The sequence below is a fragment of the Idiotropiscis lumnitzeri genome, chromosome 5, assembly GCF_059441095.1.
Source record: "Idiotropiscis lumnitzeri isolate Australia: NSW breed Sydney's pygmy pipehorse chromosome 5, RoL_Ilum_1.0, whole genome shotgun sequence".
Classification (NCBI taxonomy): Eukaryota; Metazoa; Chordata; class Actinopteri; order Syngnathiformes; family Syngnathidae; genus Idiotropiscis; species Idiotropiscis lumnitzeri.
The window spans coordinates 27843951-27864023 of NC_142395.1; the positions used below are offsets into that span (position 1 = coordinate 27843951).

The 20073-nt window shown below is 39.3% G+C and overlaps 2 protein-coding genes across 4 annotated transcripts in view; both read left to right on the forward strand.

The window, feature by feature from the left end:
- The first annotated feature begins 507 nt into the window (after positions 1–507).
- tmem41b (transmembrane protein 41B) lies at positions 508–8444 on the forward strand. Its single transcript, XM_088297289.1, has 7 exons — positions 508–747; positions 1091–1208; positions 2911–3039; positions 3707–3800; positions 4304–4408; positions 4976–5114; positions 5211–8444. The coding sequence occupies exons 1-7, from the start codon at positions 633–635 to the stop codon at positions 5378–5380; spliced, it is 870 nt and encodes a 289-aa protein (XP_088153415.1). The 5' UTR covers positions 508–632; the 3' UTR covers positions 5381–8444.
- Positions 8445–9763: 1319 nt separating this feature from the next.
- Positions 9764–20073, forward strand: part of dennd5a (DENN/MADD domain containing 5A) — a 28485-nt gene continuing 18175 nt past the window's right edge. For 2 of the 3 annotated variants that reach the window (XM_088296582.1, XM_088296584.1), the window contains exons 1-3: positions 9764–10015; positions 18281–18352; positions 19217–19326. In XM_088296582.1, coding sequence (XP_088152708.1) covers positions 9916–10015; positions 18281–18352; positions 19217–19326 — 282 coding nt within the window. In that variant the 5' untranslated portion in view covers positions 9764–9915. The remainder of the gene's footprint in view (positions 10016–18280; positions 18353–19216; positions 19327–20073) is intronic. The other variant, XM_088296583.1, reaches the window with a different exon arrangement.

Here is a 20073-nt window from a genome sequence, read left to right on the forward strand (position 1 = left end):
GCCTACTGCTAACTAAGGAAAAAGAAGTCAATACTTGTGGACACAGTTGGTCTCCCAATTAAAATCGTAATTTATTTGTAGAACAAGTAGGACAAATTTGGAATAGTTTGACAACTACATTGTTGCTTGTGAGGTCAATCTGCACTAGTTGACATGTACAGTACGAGAAGGCAACTAGTCAACTACCAATGACAAAATTCTTCTAGTCAACATCCAGTGCTTTACTTGTAATACTAGTAGTAGCACACAAATGTCAACTCGTTCGTTTTTTTTTCTCAACAAGAAGTTGACCTTCTACTGTACAGAAATACGTACAAATTCTCCGAGAGAGGGTCCGGTTGGGACCGGTTGTGGAAAAATACATTCCTAGTAAGGCACGTTCGTTCTACTAGAGCACCACATTGTCTTACTACTAGTGAGGAGTGAGGAAAAAGTACTCGTACATGGACAGTTCGTAACAATGATTGTAATATCAATATTCCCCAGGCGGTGACGCTGTGGCCTATTGTATGCGTTCTACACTGGAAGCGAAAGGAAAAGCTCGTTTGGCGTAACCGGTCATCCCACCGGTTCGTGTATCGGTATCTGTTTTTCCTCCCGGCTCATACAGAAATCGGCCCTCGAGAGGCGGAATGGCTTTATCTGAGAATGCGGCCACAAAGCGGAGGGACAGAGGAGATACCGACGGCTTGGTTTTGTCAAAGGGGGAAGTAAAAGCTAATGCTACGGACCCCATAGCATTGACAGGTAGGCTTGTAGTGGCTAATTTAACATATTTATTCTGGTCAAATATTAATCCAACCGGAGTGTCTAGTTTGCCTTAATTTGGTTTTAAGTAGATGATTTACTTTTTACTTCGTTCGACTAGTTAAATAGGGCTAACGAGCATTTGAACGCTCCGTTAGCTTAGCATCAGGGCAAAACTAGTGCTGTCATGTTGCAGTCGCTTGTCGCTGTCACGTGACGTTTAGCGTACCGGTTGCACTTTGACTCTCACTGCGAAGAATTTTTTTTCAAACATGGGAACTCAACTCCAAAGGCTTAAATGATACACCAAATAAACTTAATTGTTCTTGTCCTTTCCTCGCAGATGGCCATCATGCAGCAGGGGGCTCAACACGCATGTCTCTCTTCATTCTTCTTGCGATCTTCACCTGCTCAGCCTCAGTTATGTACCTGGTCTATAGGAACTTCCCAGAGCTTACAAAGTAAGTTGCTTTAGGTTACCTCAGTAACCCCATTAGTTATGTTGTTCAGTGAATTAGTGTGGTGTGTTGTTGTCTGATATTTTTTAATCAATGGATGTGCAGTACATTTTAATTATTTGGATGCTGGTCATGTTTTTTTTTTTTTTTATTTGAAAAACACCTTGAAGGAAAGTGAGGTCTTTCCAAAAACATGCATGGCAGGTTGATTGGACACTCTAAATTGCTCCTAGGTATGAGTGTGAGCGCGGATGGTTGTTCGTCTCTGTGTGCCCTGCGATTGGCTGGCAACCCGTTCAGGGTGTACCCCGCCTACTGCCCGAAGAAAGCTGGGATAGGCTCCAGCGCTCCCCACGACACTAGTGAGGAGAAGCGGTATAGATAGTGGATGGATGGATGCTGGACATTTTGGTGGTGTAGAGACAAGTAAGGTTTGAGAACCACTGCTTTAGATGTCGTTGATCTTTCAATATGTGAAAGAATATTAACTTTATAAATCATTGCATTACACTGCTGGTTGCTAATTGTTTGAGCAGATTTGTTGTTGATGGATCCATTGCTGATTTTTCATATTTCTGTCTCCCGCTAACTACATTTGTAGCGCATCAGTGTCGTCTTCTATTGCTATTCATAGTTTAAAAGGAAGATGGTTGTTCCCTGCAGTTTACCTGCTTTGTGGTATGTCTGGTAAATATGGCATGGTTGTATAATTTAATAATAGGTAGGGCTAACATTTACTTTGACTGCAAAGTAAAAAAAAAAAATATATATATATATATGTGTATATGTATATATATGTGTATATATATGTGTATATGTATATATATGTGTATATATATGTGTATATGTATATATATGTGTATATGTATATATATGTGTATATATATGTATATATATGTGTATATATATATATATATGTATATGTGTATATATATATATGTATATGTATATATATATGTATATGTGTATATATATATATGTATATGTGTATATATATGTGTATATGTATATATGTGTATATGTATATATATGTATATATGTGTATATATATATGTATATATGTGTATATATATATGTATATATGTGTATATATATATGTATATATGTATATATGTGTATATATACGTGTATATGTATATATGTGTATATATACGTGTATATGTATATATGTGTATATATATATGTATATATGTATATATGTGTATATATACGTGTATATGTATATATGTGTATATATACGTGTATATGTATATATGTGTATATGTATATATATGTGTATATGTATATATATGTATATATATATATATATATATATATATATATATATGTATGTATGTATATGTATATGTATATATATGTATATATATATGTATGTGTGTGTGTGCGTGTGTGTGTGGGAATGTGTGTATATATAAAAGATAAAAGATAAAGATGTCCTTTATTAGTCCCACAATGGGGAAATTTGAAGTGTTACAGCAGCAAAGATATAGATGTGTGTATGTGTGTGTATATATATATGTATATATGTGTGTATATATATTTATGTATATATGTGTATGACGGTCTGAGTCTTTTTGCAATAGCACATAGAACACACACAGTAAGTTTCGAATTAGAGTGGAATTGCTATTTCAAATGTCAAATGAAGAATCAATGATCAACGTAAATGACGGGCAACAATGCCAATTGTTCATTTTTCTTCCAGCGATGAAATGGAGAAAATCAAAATACCCAAAGACATGGACGATGCCAAAGCTTTGGGAACTGTATTGTCCAAATACAAAGACACCTACTACAGCCAAGTGTTGGTGGCCTACTTTGCAACATACGTTTTGTATCCTCAGAGGGGTAAAAGGGATACCAATTTCAACTGTCTTTGATTCAGGTGACAACATAGATATGTATTATTGTAGGTAAACAATATCTCAATGCATTTCTCACTTCTCTCTGGCAATGAGCTCAACTCACTTTACAACAAGCATCACTTTGGCACATAGTAAACAATTCTTGAAAAAAAGAGGCTTCGATCTGTTTTTACTGGTCCTAATTGAAGTTCACTGTTAAGCTAAACATATTTAAAACAACCAAATAATTTTGCCTAAGTTACGTCTGTTAAACATAATGCTAGCAAACTGTAAAAACGCCATAGACAAGCTAACGAAACTAGCAATGGTGTCACAGGGTTATAACTGTGGACTTATACTAACAAATTGCCCCTCGCGGCTGAAGCGAGCGGGCATCCATGTTACATTGCCACTGTTACGGACAACTTCTGTTCAATTTCCAGTGCGTTTTATGCTTTGATCCCTGTATAGTACTGACTGAGCCTCTCAAATCAACCATTCAGTGTATCTTGTCTCAGTATTGTGAATCGTGGCTTAGAGAGGTTAGATTTATATTTCTGATGGGCCCCCCATTGCATTTCTTATTGCTTGTGTAAATTTCTGTGATGTTTAATGTCTTCAAAAAATATACCTACATACCTTGACACCCTCCATTAGCCTTCAGACCTTTGCCATCCCCGGATCGATTTTCCTCAGCATCCTGTCTGGATATCTTTACCCTTTCCCATTGGCTCTCTTCTTAGTCTGCTTGGTGAGTAATAACCATAAATTATATGATTAGCATCACATTTTGTTCTTAGTTATCCATTTTCATTCAGGCCCTGGTTGGTTTGGTGACCTCGATCCAACTGTGACAAAATCCAGAGACTGTCTGGTGGGGATACATTGTGTTTATGTAATAAATAATAATTCTTAATAATTACCAAGATTGCAAACTGAAATCTGGTGGCTATTTGTGGAGATAACATTACAGCTTTATTAATTACTTAATTCATGCTCCTATGTTTTGCTTTGTGTGGAGTAGTCGGGACTGCGTAAAGCAGAATTTCTTCAGGGCAGTACTGTTAAGTTCACGGTATGCGATTTATGCCATTTACTTTGTAAAAAGTTGTTTACTATACTTGTCGGAAACTTGGCAAAATGCTTTGATTCTACTTGTGTCCTCTGGCCGCCAGCGGGAACCTTTAGTTTTTCAATCACTTATTGTGTATGGATGAAAAACTCAGCTCTCATTATGTGTTTGTGTCATGGCAGTGCTCTGGTATGGGAGCTTCCTTTTGCTACATGCTGTCCTACTTGGTGGGCCGACCCATGGTGTACAAATACCTCACTGAAAAAGCACAAAAGTGGTCACAGCAGGTAAGAGCAATTGTGATTCAATGGGAGTACTGGGACAATTTGTTCCGATGACACTTCATTGATAGAAAACTTGCCTTGTAATTCTTGAAGTGTGATGGCAGGTGGGCTCTCTCTCCCTCTTTCACATTATATTTAATCATGTTATTAAAATACTGTATGAACTACAATACTGTATGTCGATTTTTTTTTTTTAATTTATTTATTTTTTTTGCGAGGCTCAACAGATTAATGGGGAAAGAGGTTTTGGGGTTTCATTGTTTAGCGTTACAAGCATGGTAATGCAAAGAATTAAATTGGTGAGTCAAGGCACCACTGAAGTTAACTTTTTATTAGTGCGTCTGCTTTTAATATTTAAGCGTGCTTGTTTTTTCAATTTTTGTTTCAGTGACATTTTTGATACAATATTTTTTGTTACCTGTTAGTCATGACGCTGGTGCTTGAAATTATTTTGAGGTGCTACGTAGTTTAAAAAGTGGGAGACAACTGTTCGATCGAACTCGTCTCTAAAAAAAACATTGATTGATTATACAGCTATTTCTATTTTCCATCTTTTTTTTCCACTGGCAGGTAGATAAACACAGAGACCATTTAATCAACTACATCATTTTCCTGAGGATAACACCCTTTCTTCCCAACTGGTTCATCAACATCACCTCACCCGTCATCAACGTGCCCTTGGGGGTCTTCTTTGTTGGAACCTTTCTGGGTAGGTATTTCTGACTCCTCCTTTGTATGTAGTGCTGAAATAACTTTTGATATTGAGTCTTTTTTTTTTTAATGAAGTCGCTCTTGTTATTCACAGGTGTGGCACCGCCATCTTTTGTGGCCATCAATGCGGGTACAACGCTATACAAACTGACCACTGCCGGCGAGGCCGTGTCCTGGAACTCTCTGCTTGTGCTCGCCGTCCTTGCCGTGCTCTCCATCTTACCTGTTTGCTTCCAGAAAAAGCTGCAACAGAAGCTCGAGTAGACCACAAAAGACCCCAGCACCTGATCTACAGGCCGACCACAACTAACAATTACAACAACAACTCAAAATCCTTTCGCCTTAGGAACATGCGCCTACGCGTTGGTCACAGCTGCGTGAATTCCTGATCGTAGGGTCTCCCCAGCTGATATGATAAATATGACTCGACCGCATGGTCAGCACAATGGTGGCTTGTTGCTGATGTTCCACACGCAATTATTGATCGTGGCACATCTTACGGAACCTCAAAGGGGACAACAACATGTTTCTGGTGCGCTGGAGAGTTTTTGGTGTGCATGACAAAATGCGCCGGGACACACCAGAAACTTTCTTTTGTGCACTGTAAAACCTTAACAAGAAGATTGTCTGGCGTGTGTGGGATGAGTTTCTGTCACGTTCATTAAACCTTTTGGTACGTGCAGCACATTTTGTGATACAGTAATACCCCGGTTATCGCGGTTAATGGGGACCGAGACCACCCGCGAAAACTGAAAATCCGCGAAGTAGCGGCGCACCTTCAAAAATGCTTAAAAAAAAAAGTGCGAAGTAGCGGCGCACCTTCAAAAATGCTTAAAAAAAATAAAATAAAAAATATATATATATATACGGGTAGAGAGAGAGAGAGAATGAAATTCATGTTATAACAAAAAAAATATATATTATTAAAACTTATTATTCTTTTATTCCCCAGCCATTATTTTTGTATTTATTCAATTACTTCTTTTTGTATTTATTTAATTACTTCGACTTTTACCTGCTGGTACGCCGTCCGGTGTGCCCTGTGAAATGAAAGGTGGCATTCTTCATTTAATCATTTATTTATTTATTCATTCATAACTGACAGCCTCGCGCTGCGCTCGTGCCCGGGCGGAAGAAGTGCTCCTCTCTGGCTTAATTGTCACGCACGCCGGACCTGCTCCCCCGAAGCGTGTCTCCGTTCGGTTGAACTCGGTTTCATTTCGCCCCGCCCGTGCCCGGGGAAGGTGCTCCTATTCGGCTTAACTGTGACACACGCCCGCCCTCCTCCCCCGGAGCTTCCATTTGGTTAAACTTAGGGGCCGCTTGGAACCGCCCGTGCCCGAGGAAGGTGCTCCTCTTCGGCTTACTGTGACGCGAGCATGCCCTCCTCCTCCGGAGCTTCCATTCGGTTAAACTTGGGGGCCGCTTGACACCGCCCGTGCCCGGGGAATGTGCTCCTATTCGGCGTAACTGTCACGCACGCCGGCCGGCCTCCTCCGGAGCTCTCGTACGGTCCGAACCGCGCGAAACGTCGCACCGGATCGTGCCCGGGGGAACTTGCTCTTCTTCGTCCACTCTCCTCTTCGCCCACGCTCTTCTTCGGCGCACGCCGGCCGCCTAACCGCTCCAGCGCCCCCTCGTGCCGCTCGGCGAAACTACAATGCCCCCGAATATTTTTTAGACCCGCGAAGCACTGAACCCGCGAAAGGTGAACCGCGAAGTAGCGGGGTATTACTGTACTTTCTTGTGCGTATGAAGAAACGTTCTAGTCTTGTAAAACTTGTGTGCACGATAAGCTTTCTGGTGAACTCATGAACCGCTCTCATGCTCAGAAAACTTTTTCTGATGCGCAAAAACCCGGTACGCACAAGAAGATAAGCCCCCTCCCCCCATATGCCTAAAACCCACACCTCACTGAACGGCGAGGGTTTTGTTTAGTTTTCATCATGTTCCAAATTTAGTTGTGACAAGTAAAAAAAAAAATCAGACCGTTGAAAAGGTTGGCGAACGTGTTTGTAACTGTTTGGGACTTTGAACGAACCCTGACGAAAAAAGATTAGCTATATGTGCGCACACACGTGCACACACACGTGCACACTCGCTAACCTGTGCAACTCAGTGAGATAGGGGCTTAAAGGGTCTCAATAACTATCTATGTCAGATAAAGTGCTTATTATTATTATTATTATTATTATTATTATTAAAGAGCAATTTAAAAGCACTACTTTTAGGATGTTGTGACTGGATTATAATCAACATTTATTTATTTATTTTGGGCGATGCAGTTGGCTCCAATTGACCTCCTTTTTAATTGGTGGTAGTGTTCCTGCTTGCTAAAAATAACATGACTTCAGAGCGAAGTCCACCACTGTGGAATTCCCCCAGTGAATGACATCGTCCTATTTGTAGCACCTCAACATTCACTCGCAGTCATGTCTTATTATTTTTCTTCCCTGTTTTATTTCTGTCCTTCAGGAAGCAATAACTGTCGTTAGGCTGTGTTGAAAGTGAGGTTCGGTTTTGAAATATCATATCAGGTGATTGCTTTATCAAATGTCTAGTGCAGAGGAGGGACTTAAAATCTACTGAAGAGTAGAAACTTGACTTATATACAGTAAGCAAGTGCATCTTTTGTGTGTGAAATTCTACCTCTAAATGATCCATGACCACATACTTATTTTTTGTTGTTGTTTTTAAACTAACAAATAACAACCCTTGCAAGCATTGCATGTACCCCTTGATTCAAAATTGGAGGATTGGATGTCAAGTCACTACAATACTCCTATACAGTGCAATTTGACCAACATTTGCATTCTACTTGGTGCAAAATGACGAACCAGTGTTTTCATAAGACTTAGAATTCTCCACATCACAAGGCTGACAAATTTTTTTTGTGTTTTTGCTTTCTTCTTTTTGTTCTTTAGCTGCTCATAAACTACTACAGTCACACTGATGAAGTAAACACCCAGACAACACATTTTTGGATGACAATATGTGTTGAATATTTTTAAATCATTCTATTTATAAAATTGACAATTATTTTTAATTATTATTCCTTTTGGCCAATGAAATGTCCTCATGCTAAATCGATTTCTGCCAACTACTGTACACGCTTCCCCAAACTGGATTTTGAATGACTATACAAACACACAAATTGTTAAACCAAATGTTGTGCGAACATTTAATGTATGGACAGTTGCGTGTTCCTCATCGGAGTTTTTGTATTTGTTCTTTTTTCTCACGGTCTTAAGAAGGAAGCTTAATTTTACAAGGTAATTCAATTGGTGAATGAAATGTCTTAAATAAATTATATCTCAAAATGTCTAAACTGGCATATTCTTTCTGTAATTTTTGTCACCTATATTATATCAATAATGAGAAATGGGTGCAGTCTATATATTTTTTTCAACTTTGATTTTTTTTTTTTTTTTTTAATAAATCACGTGCGAAATTTTATGTCATGGGCAACAGTGCAATCTATTATTGCAAACCAAGAAGACCTCCCCCTCGCCACCAGGTGGCCACCCTGTAACAGTAATGTTCGGAGCTGCAGTACGGCAGTTATTTTCTAACCGGTTAATCATTAACGAAATACTATTAATCTGTTCCATATCCTCGGCAAAAGACAGCTTCAGATTTTCTGAAATGTTTTTTTTTTCAATGAGGAAAAAAAAAACATACATTCATTGCACGGTTGGTGTTCTTGCCTTGGCCAGCAGGGAGCAATGTATTGCATCCATACGCATATACATGAAGCATTTCACAACTTTCAGTAGGCTGCGATTTTCGCCGAGGTTAAGAAAAATGACTTGAGTATTGACATATGTAGGCTACATGTGTTGCTACACTTTGTGTTGCAACAATATGTTGCTTAAAGGGTTAAAAAAAAACTTTGACAAGTTAATGGTCATTAGCCACCACTGATTTTGAAAAATTGCATTTTGATTTTGAATACATTCGTCTGACAAGCATGTTGACAAAATAATTTTATTTTATTGAGAATAACTAGGCAGTAGGAAATAAAGTATAGATAAGTCTGGATTCAGGGGGCAATAACCGCCTTTTAAATTGTCAAGTTAATTCATTTCATGACTTGATAAGACAAGAGACGATCACTACGTACCATTAAAACGCTTGCTGAACTGCAAGACTGCGACGCTTCACACGCGCGTGTGAAGTCAGAAGTAATTAGATCTAAGCCGGAAGTGTAAAGAATTTCTATCGAAAAAACAAGGAACTACAATACATAACTGGTCATCTGGGGTGCCCCACCTTCCGTGCTCCCTTCCTTTCTACCTTTCATCCTTAAATCCTTTCTCCCCTCCCATATTTCCTCCCGCCCATCCTTACTTTTTCTTTCTTTCTTTCCTGCTTTCTTTCTCATTACTTTCCTTCCTTTCTTCCTCCCATTCGTTTTTTCTTTCTGTCTTTCCTTTGTGTTCCCCCGTCCTTCACTCCTTCCCTTCTTCATTCATTTCCTCCCACCTTCCTTTCTTCATTTCTTTCCATTCTATCTGTATTTATTGCAACAATATACTTTATTATTAAACAGTTGACGACGGCAAAACGCAATAGTCGTGCATAAGAAATATCTGTTTTATTGTGGAAGCCCAAACCGGAAATCGTCTGGTCAGATTGCGCGTTGGAGTAAAGGGCTTGGTTGTGATTTTAATAGGCTGGATCAGTGCGTTCGAGACTGCATACACAACATCGGTGATGGCACAAACAAATCACTTCTCCGCTTGCACTTAATATGCTCCCTGTCACGAGGATAAGGGAGCCACCGGACCTGTCTCAAAATGACCACCGGCATCAGCCCCGTCTCCTGTCGGTTCGCAGATTATTTCGTGGTCTGCGGACTGGACACCGAAAGCGGGCTGGAACCAGACGAACTCTCCGGTAAGCACATTAGCCATCGAGGACATTTTGGCCCGATGCTGTAGCTGAATACGAAAGGGAAATAATACTACTCGACCAACCCTCATAGCGTTTTAGGGCTGCCTTAGGTGTTTTTCCCTCCCCTAAAACTCACAATCTAGCCTATGTGGTGCTAATGTTCATGCTAGGCCTGCCTTTGGTCCCTTTCCTGCCTTGTTTGTTTGCAATGCTCGGCACAGAGCGAGGGATTATCGACTTGTTATGTGCATTTCCATTTAAAAGCCTCAAACGTCCTGTGGGTTTTAATGCTCTTTATGTCAAAACCAATCGAGCTTGTTATATGCTCACCATTATATAATATTTGGTCTGTGGCGTGAAATGCAGTTCAGATGAAGATGCCATTGCCAAAGCGCCATTTAGCTGAAAAACACACATTCAGGTTATTACCAGTATTAAATGTGTAATAAATCAAAAACATGCTGAAATGTGTTTTCGTGTCTTTTACAGAACACAATAATCCTGGTTAGTGGATGTTTTGTAAGAACATTTGTCTCTAAATAGTGCATCTATTTGTAGCATCATTCATCAGGCTTGAGTTTCTATTAATGCTTTTTTTCTCTGAGAATAACAAGGTGTTAAGGAAAACATAGTCTGATCTAAATGTTGTAAACTTCATGAGTCAATTTCTCTTTTGGACCAAAACGTGGTGAAATACTTTGTGTGTTTTGATAGCAGCAGGTCAACCTGATAAGGGTTTGGTCAAAGTGCAAAGCAAGATGCAGTATTGTATTGCAATCAATACAAAGAAAATGTGCATATATGCTTCTATGTAATGCAACATATATATTCAGTTCAAGTTAAGTCTCACTTCTATGTTATAGTGCAGTGAAGCTAAAGATGTTGCATAAACTAGGAAAAATATAAACTCAACACTTGTGTTTTTGCTCCTGTTATGCATGAGCTGGACGCAAAGACTTTTCCTTTGTACACAAAATGCTGCAAGAAGCCTTTTAGTGTGGTCAGCCCAAGGCACAACCGTGCAATAATCATGTTGTGTTGTCAGCATCTACCACACTTATGAGGGGGCTTTATTACCTCTGCAAAGGAGAAGTGCGCACTAATACAGATTTGTGTTTTGCTCTTTGTGTACTTAAAGCAGTTCGGTTACAAAATGATCAAGAGAACAATATACAACTTGATAAAGCTGGTGATTTTTTTTTTTTTTTTTTTACATATACTCGATGTGCCTACCTAACAAAATATCCATACATGGCCAAATGTTGGTGCTTATTTTGCCATGATTTAAAGGGACGTCATAGAAATTATGTCCTGCCAACACACTTTGGAAGTGATTGGCTGCCATATGTTGTTAGACTGTTTAGTATAACACCTTTATTTTTGCAACTTCAATGCAGTGGCATGCATAAAACCGAAGCAAAGTCACTCAAGCTCCATTCATTGTTGTTAATGTGTGGAAGTTAATAAAGGCGCAAAGACGCTCTTCTTTCCTGGCCCATGAAAAGGAGTCAGGCTGACTTTCTTCATTAATGCTTGGAAGCGCAACAACATTGAGAGGGCGTACACTCGAGTTTAGCGGCAGTATGTACGTTGTCAATGACAGTTTTACAGAGGCAAACGTGCAACGGGACAGCGCAGCGTTTACCGCAAACACGACGAGTCACATTTGTTTTCTTGCACCAAACTTTGCTGTCATTTATGGTGGACTTAACTGGGCTTGAGTAATGATCCATGGCCTTCTCATGGATTCTATGCTGCTTAGTGAGAAAAGGTGATATTACCATAATTTATTTTGAACAGTTTCCAGGCTGGATTTAGGCAGTGCGGTTCAAGTGACACAGTTCTATTGTTTTTGGTTCCATGTGGCATAATTTGCATATAGCGTGCGTGTGTCTTCTGATTGAAATGAGGCGTCTTCCAAATTTGGATACATATCTGTGATAAATCAGAGCTTTGCCAGTATGGCTGCTCTGTTAAAGGAAGAGCTGAGCTGATGTCATTTCAGTCCAGCGCTACTTTGAATTATAATTGACCCAATTTATGAGGTCCTCAACATCTTCAAGTCCTCAATCCTCGCCCGGTCATTTTTTTTTTTATCTTGAGTTGTGATAAAAAATTTGAGTTACATGCCAGCTGCAGTTGTGCAGATAGTGAACAATTTTTCACAAAATACTCCAAGTGACTTACTGTCACTCCAATCTGAAACATACTGTCAAATGATACATAAAACAAATCATTTACATGTTGTGCATTTAATCAAAAATCACATATCTTTGTTTTATAAACATCTGCAACCTTAAGGCTAACACATGATGCAAAATGACATAGATAGGCGAACAAACTTTAGCATCCATGTCTCTGCGTTATTAGGATTTAAGCTGCAGATATTTGAACACCAACAGTGCAGCAACACATGCAGACAGACAATAACAATACTCACATGCATATATATTCTTTATCGTTTTCGAAAACGCCAAATAGTACTGCGGTTTACTGAGCAGTTCTGCCGTCTTATTGATTTTTTTTAGTTTACAATATTACTTAATTGTTGTTACTCTGTTTATATCACTGTAGAGTATTATTGTACTTAGTATAGCTCCCATCACATTTTGGGCATGATTTACGAGGGATTGGATCGGATTAATGGCCATTCCATTCATTTCAAATGGGATAGATGATTTGCGATGCAGTGTTTTGAGTAAGGCATCACTGTTAACCAATCGAAGACACCACCGATGTGCTGATCGATGATGTAGCGTGCATAAACACCACAAATGGCATCAGTCAATCTAAACTACAGTAAAAGTATAGACCATGAAATACGCTCTAAGTAATATACAAGAGAGGTGCGTATGTCATCAAGCAAGGACATTTTTGGGGAAATTGTGACCATGCACTCCACGTTAATTCATGTTGTATTCAAGAATGAAGACTAACCCATCACAATTTGGATATTTTGGAAGTCAGTCAATGATTGTTGTTATCTCGACACTCCAACAAGTCCAAAATAGAGTCGGAATTGCGTGTTGAGTCGGTGCGCAGGAGGTCAAAGTCTTGGTGAAAGTGTTTCTTCCGAAGCAATATCGCTTAACCCCAAACAGTTGCTTTTCAAACATTCACACCACCCGCGACACGCACACTTCCTGTTTCCACTTCTACAATGAGGTTCCTCTTTGAATTCATGCAAATCAAAAAAAAAAAAAAAAAGGATATTGACTGTTTATAGCCACCCTGCGCTCATCTGCACTGAGCCCGAATTACCCGAGAGCGGCCATTGTCCACTTGCGAGGCCTTTTGAAAACTACGCGGGTGCATTTAAAAGTGCCGACCTTGCATTAGCGCTCTGCGAAAATGCTGGCATGTGATTTGTTAGTCGGGCTTTCATTATGTAGTTGTGCTCGAGGGCAAACAAAATATGAAGTAAGATTCTATATATGGAGAGACAGGAAGGCTGATTTGAGAAATGTTTTTGCTTGTCGTCATCATCATCACACAATCATTCTTATAAATGTTGCTTGTAAATTTCATAGAAAGAGACGTGTTACTCTCCCGCAACTTGACTGCGGATTTGATTTTAAAATATAAGGGTCTGGCTGGTAAAATGATGCTGTGTACGCATCAGAGGAAGATTCAGGTTTTCATCACTCGCGTTGTCCTACTTACTGCTGGTAAAAAAAAACCAGATGGTTTACGCTTGTCAATTGTTTCAGTTTCAGTCAAAGGGAGGAAATGGTGTGGAAATTCCTGTGAGCTGTACATTTTGCTATTTGACCAAAAACTCCCGCAGGTACTCGGCTGGGTTAAGAGTTTCAGGACTGCATTTGATTGACATTTGAAAACAAGTCCAAGGGAAAGTTTTAAAAATGCCAAAAGTTTTTTTGCACACTGTCATTGTTTACTTACTGAGACAAGTTACAGTTGGTATAAAAACACATTTTCCCAAATGTGTTTGGGAGATTTTTTTCGTGGACTGATAATGTCGAGGTAAAAGTTTTTAAGCCATAAAGTAATTCTAAAACGTATGTTTGGTGCAAACACGAGACCATACCGAGAGTCAACTGAAGCAAGGTAGTGGCAGCATTTTACTTTGGGGCTGTTTTTTATTCGCCGAGGGAATTATGAACAGTTCAAAATAGCACCAAAAAAAGTTTAAATTGTGGCAGATGTGTGCTGTCTCCCATTTATATGAGTTTGAATGTGATTGGTTAATTCTGGATTCTTAATTAACAGCCACATCTGCAGTTATAAGAGGGTGTGCACACTTGTGTAATCACGTTGACTTATTTATTTATTTATTGTTTTACGTAACCCCTCTCAAAGATTTAAGAGTTATTATTACATGAATGGTAGAAACGGTGAAATTATTTTTTTGTCCCGTTTTTATATCACAGAATTTTTAATATTCTCTGTACACTGATTTCCATCCAGTAAAACAAAAAGAAGTGACCAGAATGTTCTATTTGGCGCATGATGACCTCGATTAGCATATGTATCACCCTGCAGCCTCACAGGCAACACTAGAAAATGGGGCGCTGGGGGACATAAGTGCGTTCACATGCAGGCACTTTTGATTCAAATGCTAAATAAGCTTTAGAATTGCACAGAGAAACCTCCTCACTCAGTCCTCCTCAGCAATCAAATGAGAGGATGACTGGCTCAACAAATGAACGCTAACACGGGATTACATATTTCTGTGTATCTGAGTTTTATTGACCTCTCCAAATCCAAGTGCTGTAGAGTTTGAAATTCATACGTTTGCTTCTGGGAGAGATTTTTATTAAATGTTGGGTAATTGGCAGCTAGTGATCGGACAAATCTTCTCAATGTGGCTTGATCTTCCTATTCCTTTGCAGTCATGTTAATAAGAGCAGCAACATTTATTTTGACAAGCCGCTGTTGTCTCTTGCTGAATGTACCATAGTCAACAGGTTGGTGCGGTTTCTGTCTCAGTTAAAAAAAAAAAAATCAAAAAATCTCATTCTGATAAAACTGCTATTGCAGCAGCATCGTGCTAATCCTTGTCAACAGGCCGTAAATCTAGCCATCAAACTGAATCTTGTCAAAATGGATTCACGAGATTACAATTATTTAGACGATCCACTTGGTAATTTTGGTTGTTGTGCGTTTGTTTTTCAGTAATGTCAGAGAAGACGTAAAAATGAGATGTTATTTTTAATGTTTAGCAGCGTTTTTTTTTTCTCAAGAATTTGGAGGATTTATTATATTTTTTTACAATGCATTTTCGCTATGGTGGGGGTTGACTACAATAAATATACAAGTTGTTTAAGTCGATAAAGTATATTACTCCATCTTCTGTTGAAATCTGTGATCGAGTATTATTTTTTTTTAACCACGCCGATGGATCCCCAAAACCCCGATCACGTAAAGCAGTGCTTCTCAAATAGTGGGGGGGGGCGGTGCTGAGGGAGGTGCGTGTGAACCTGGGGAACGTGCTTTTTTCCCCGACGTACTACAATAAAGTGTAATTGCACATCGACTCCAGTAGTTGGCAGTGGCGCTCTCCTTGCCCTTCATGCGCAGCGAGTATTAATTTTACAGTGTAGGTTTGTTTTGTAACGAAAATGCTATTATTTATAGTTCGAGCGGAGAGTGGGTGGTAGGGTGGGCGCAAATTGTTTTCTTCTTGCTCAGGGGGGCGTAACAGAAAATAATTGAGAAGCACTGACATAAAACAAGGTGGATGCTTGAATTAAATGATTATCAAAAAACACCCACAGACTCAATGTACAGTCGTTTTGATTGTTTAGTGAGCTATTGGCCAATTTTGAAACTTCTGTTCTCTGTCGTGCTCGCGATGAGTGACAGTGAGTAATTGGAATGTCACAGCGTCTCACATTCTGTTTAATAACAACACATTGAAATCTGATTTGTATTCCCATCATGTATGCATTGAGAAACGAACGTTAACATTTGATTTGAATGAAAGATAATGAATGGATTATGGATGGTGTGAAACGGAGAGCTTTGTAATGCTTTACTCCACGGCTACCATTACATACTCTCAATTCTTTACAAAGTCAAAGAAATGTTAATGTCGTGAGCATTGTTGCGATCTCACACCCAGGTGAGTCGTTCCGCACTCTGAATTCCAAACCCATATTATCGTCATAATGTAATGTGCCCAGATAAACACCTGCTAAATTACGACCACCAACCCTTTGCCTGCTCTTGTGGTTCGCAATCAAGTCTACTTGAGTGTCTATATTTGAATAAGATTGTGGAAATAGGTACACAGTAAATGGAAACCGAGAGTTTCAGACAGGTGACACCTGTGCAGTCTTCTATGAATAAATGAAAACAGAAACTCAGCAACGGTGTGTGTCATGTTTCAACTTGCAACTTGGGACTCAAATGCAAAGCAAACTGGAGAGATTGATACCGTGAACGTCCCTGTTTGCATATTTCTACCTGCCTTGTGGGTAGCTGACAAGTATAATAATTTATTTCAATTTTTCCTGCCAGTGTGTTCTTTGATTGCTTCCTGATTTGCATGATGTCTACTAGGCACATTGTGGTTGCGAATACAGATTTGATTAATACGTATTTAATATCCTCATTATTTTAATCTCATCAATTTGCCGTATTGCTCGTTGTGATATAACGGCAGGTTTTAGTGTGTTTGGTTCTCGTGGCCAGTGTTGAGGTGGAAGAAAGCAACAGATTAAATTCTCTTAATCCTCAAGATTTAAGGGTTTATTAGTGTAATGAATCTGCTGCGAGTATCCACTCACCACTTCTTGTCTCCACTCAACATATCTTGCACTGCATCATTGAAAGAAGATTACGTAATCCTCCCCCCACACACACACACACACATCTCTACGTGGTGTCACCTACCGGTCAGAATCACCGCAAGATTTCCATCCATTTAGGATTAGATAAGAAAGAATAAATCCAATCACTTGGGTTAACTCCAGAGACTGGTCATCCTCTCGTGGTCTTGCGTCATTAGTGATTGTAATGTGGGTGGATTATCAGCAACTCTGACAACACTCCACTAACAGACGGATTAAACAAATGAGAAAATACTGCTTGACCATTCTTATCAAATAAGGCAGTTCATGGCACATGTATTTTCAGTTATAGACTTCAGATGGCTTTTGGCTTGTTAGCTCCTTTTTTGTTTTTTTTTGCTAAAACACGCAAAACGCAAATATCCAATTAATATCATAATTACTTCATTGTAAAGGAAAGTTATATGTTCATACATTTTTTTCTGTGGTGCCTTATTGTTGGCACATTTTAGGTGGACGCTGCTAATATAGTCGTTCGATAAAAATGTGCCTTCATGGTTATTGTAATATCTACAAAATACCTCCGTTTTTGTGTTGCTTTTTTATGCATCTTATAGTCCATATTAAGGTGCATAAAACAGAACAAATACTGTACATGGTTAGCAAAGAGCTTTGACTGGCTCCAGTGAGAGTATTTTTTTTTTCTGTTCAGATAACCTCACTCAGCTCCTCTGCTCCAGGGTTGGTTACACAAGAGCCATTCACTGAAGTCAAATCCATGACATTCCACGGATTGGATGCGCATATTCCTGACACTTCTCTCCACCTTGACGTATTTTAGCTTGAGGTCACGGTGGCCAAAATACACTTAAAATGTTACATCATTTCTCCAAAAATAAACGTACAATGTGTTCTGCCATCCTTATTTGTAGAGTTCCAGCTCATTTTCCAAAGAAAAACCCATGAATAGAAAACAAACGCATACATTATATAAAAGTCGCCCAAAATTCAATTTAGGGGCACATTTCTGCTTATTGTAGAAAGAAAACTTCAACTTTGTGATATTTGATTTTCTGTATTGTTAACTCACTTACTGCCATTGACGGCTAAAGACGTCAAAGATCCATATTTTTTATTCGGCTGGTCGTGAAAGAGTTAATCCCATCCCAGTTATTGTTTATTTGATAATTTGGTGACAAAAAGTAATCTGCACTTGGCATGAAAGCAGTGTAATGCAGACACATTATCTCAGTTTATTTTTACTTCCCCCTCAATTATCCATTTTTGAAATTTCTCGGTAATTTGTATTTTTCTTCCTGCCAGAATTCGGCATTGGCCGCTAATAATCCACTTCGGTCGGGCCCTATTCAAAACTCCACCATTTTGTGTCTTTACAAACAACCTGAAAAGCTCATGTCTGTGTGCGCCAAGACGCCAGGGTGTGAGAAGTGATGTGCTCCACATTTGCGCAACCTGGCTTGTAATGATTATTTTTGTTTTATTTGCTGTGTAGCTTTATGCCAGTATATAGAAGCTACTAAATTCAGAGATGGGGCCAGAGGAAATTTGGCAGGGGCAAATGAAGGTAACCCTCCCACCACACACTGTCCTTACCCTTGTTTTAACCTTTGCTCAGCTTTAATCCCTCAAACTGTAACCTGGTTATGAAAATTCTTCAGTAGACCCCCCTTTTTTTTCTCCCTTTTTTTTGTTTGCATTTTTGGTAAGTATCCTGTTCTTTTCAAAGAGTGTGGGGAGTTGCCCTTTCTCTTTTTTTTTTGCATACTCTTAAGTTCAATTTTCTCCTCCCCGGCTTCTCCTTCCTCCCTCTTCCTCACGTCCCCAAGCAGCGGCTGAACAATGAGCTTATGTTTGACAATCACCGCTCCTGTTTTCCCGTGCGGGCTCGCGCATACACTGCACTCATTGCGCTCACTCACTGGTGAATCCGGTGCTGCCTGCGCTGGTATTGCCTGGTCAATGTTTACTCTCCCTCCTTACGACTCCGAATGAACTTTTCAGTACTGCCTTGGTGTGTGCATCACTTTTGCTTCATTCTGGGTTCACGTCAACCTCAGTTTGGGCTTTTCTTAACGGATTGTTTTGTGTGTTTTTCTGTGTATTGCTATTAAAGCTGTCAGGAAGCACCTTGAGCTTTAAAGCTTGTTTATTAACGCTTTCATTTTCTGGTGAATTTCATCAGATGGCCCATTATTATTTGAGCTGGCTTTTTCTTTTTTAAAGCTGGGAATGCAGATGGCAGCTTTATATGATGCAATACAATCTTCCTCTGTAGACCAATTTGCTGACTTACTCTCTCCCCTCTAGAGTTGCGCCTGCTACTGATCAACCACTTCCTGTGCACCCCTGCCTATTATTCCGTCCGTGCCTTTGAGTCTTTCTCTCCTTTTTATTCTCACTTCCTGTTTTTCCCTCTTCGCCTTTCCAGGTGAGAATTTTGAGCAGAGTCCCCTACGGAGAACCTTTAAATCCAAAGTTCTTGCGCATTACCCGGACAATGTCGAGTGGAATCCGTTTGACCAGGATGCCGTCGGAATGGTAAGATCACAAATTAGCCAAAGGTGCCCTGTGGATTTTGTAGCATTATTTCACGAATGTACTTTTGTAATATACAATAAATCCCTTTGCACTACCTCTAGAACAGGTGTGAGCAAACTACGGCTCGGGGGCCACATGTGGCCCATTAAACGTTTTAATCCGGCCCGCCGAACTTGAAAAAAATTAAATGAATAAACCTTGTTAATGTTTTATTTTCTAAATACGGTGGTGTGTCAAAGACAGATATTTTGTTGTAATGCTTTTGTTCATTTTCATTTCAAATTAAATGTATTTTTTTTCTCCTATGAGGTGAGGTTACCAAAACACTCCATCCATCTGCTCCTGGTTTGGCGCCTCTGTTAGATTTTAGAACCCATTGTGCCCCGCCAATCAAAAGGTTTGCCCACCCCTGCTCAAGAATATGGTTAGCTCTTCACAAAGAATTGAAATGATAAAGGCACACTTGTTGGAAGATGTTTGATCAAATTAAATAACAAATTTGTTGGTTAAAGGTTTCAACTGGTGATGGGAAAATGAAGCTTCAAATTTGCTTCATGAACCAGCTGTTGTATTTTTAAGTCCTCTAGATGGCACTGTTGGTTCAAATACAGGGTTTAAAAAAAATTCAATTCATTGTGCTTTCAGTCGAATGTTGAGCAGAGAGTGCAATCTACAGGAGTCCCAAAATACTACAACTGGTTCATGAAGCAGATTTGACGCTTCTTTTACCCATCACTAGTTTCAACC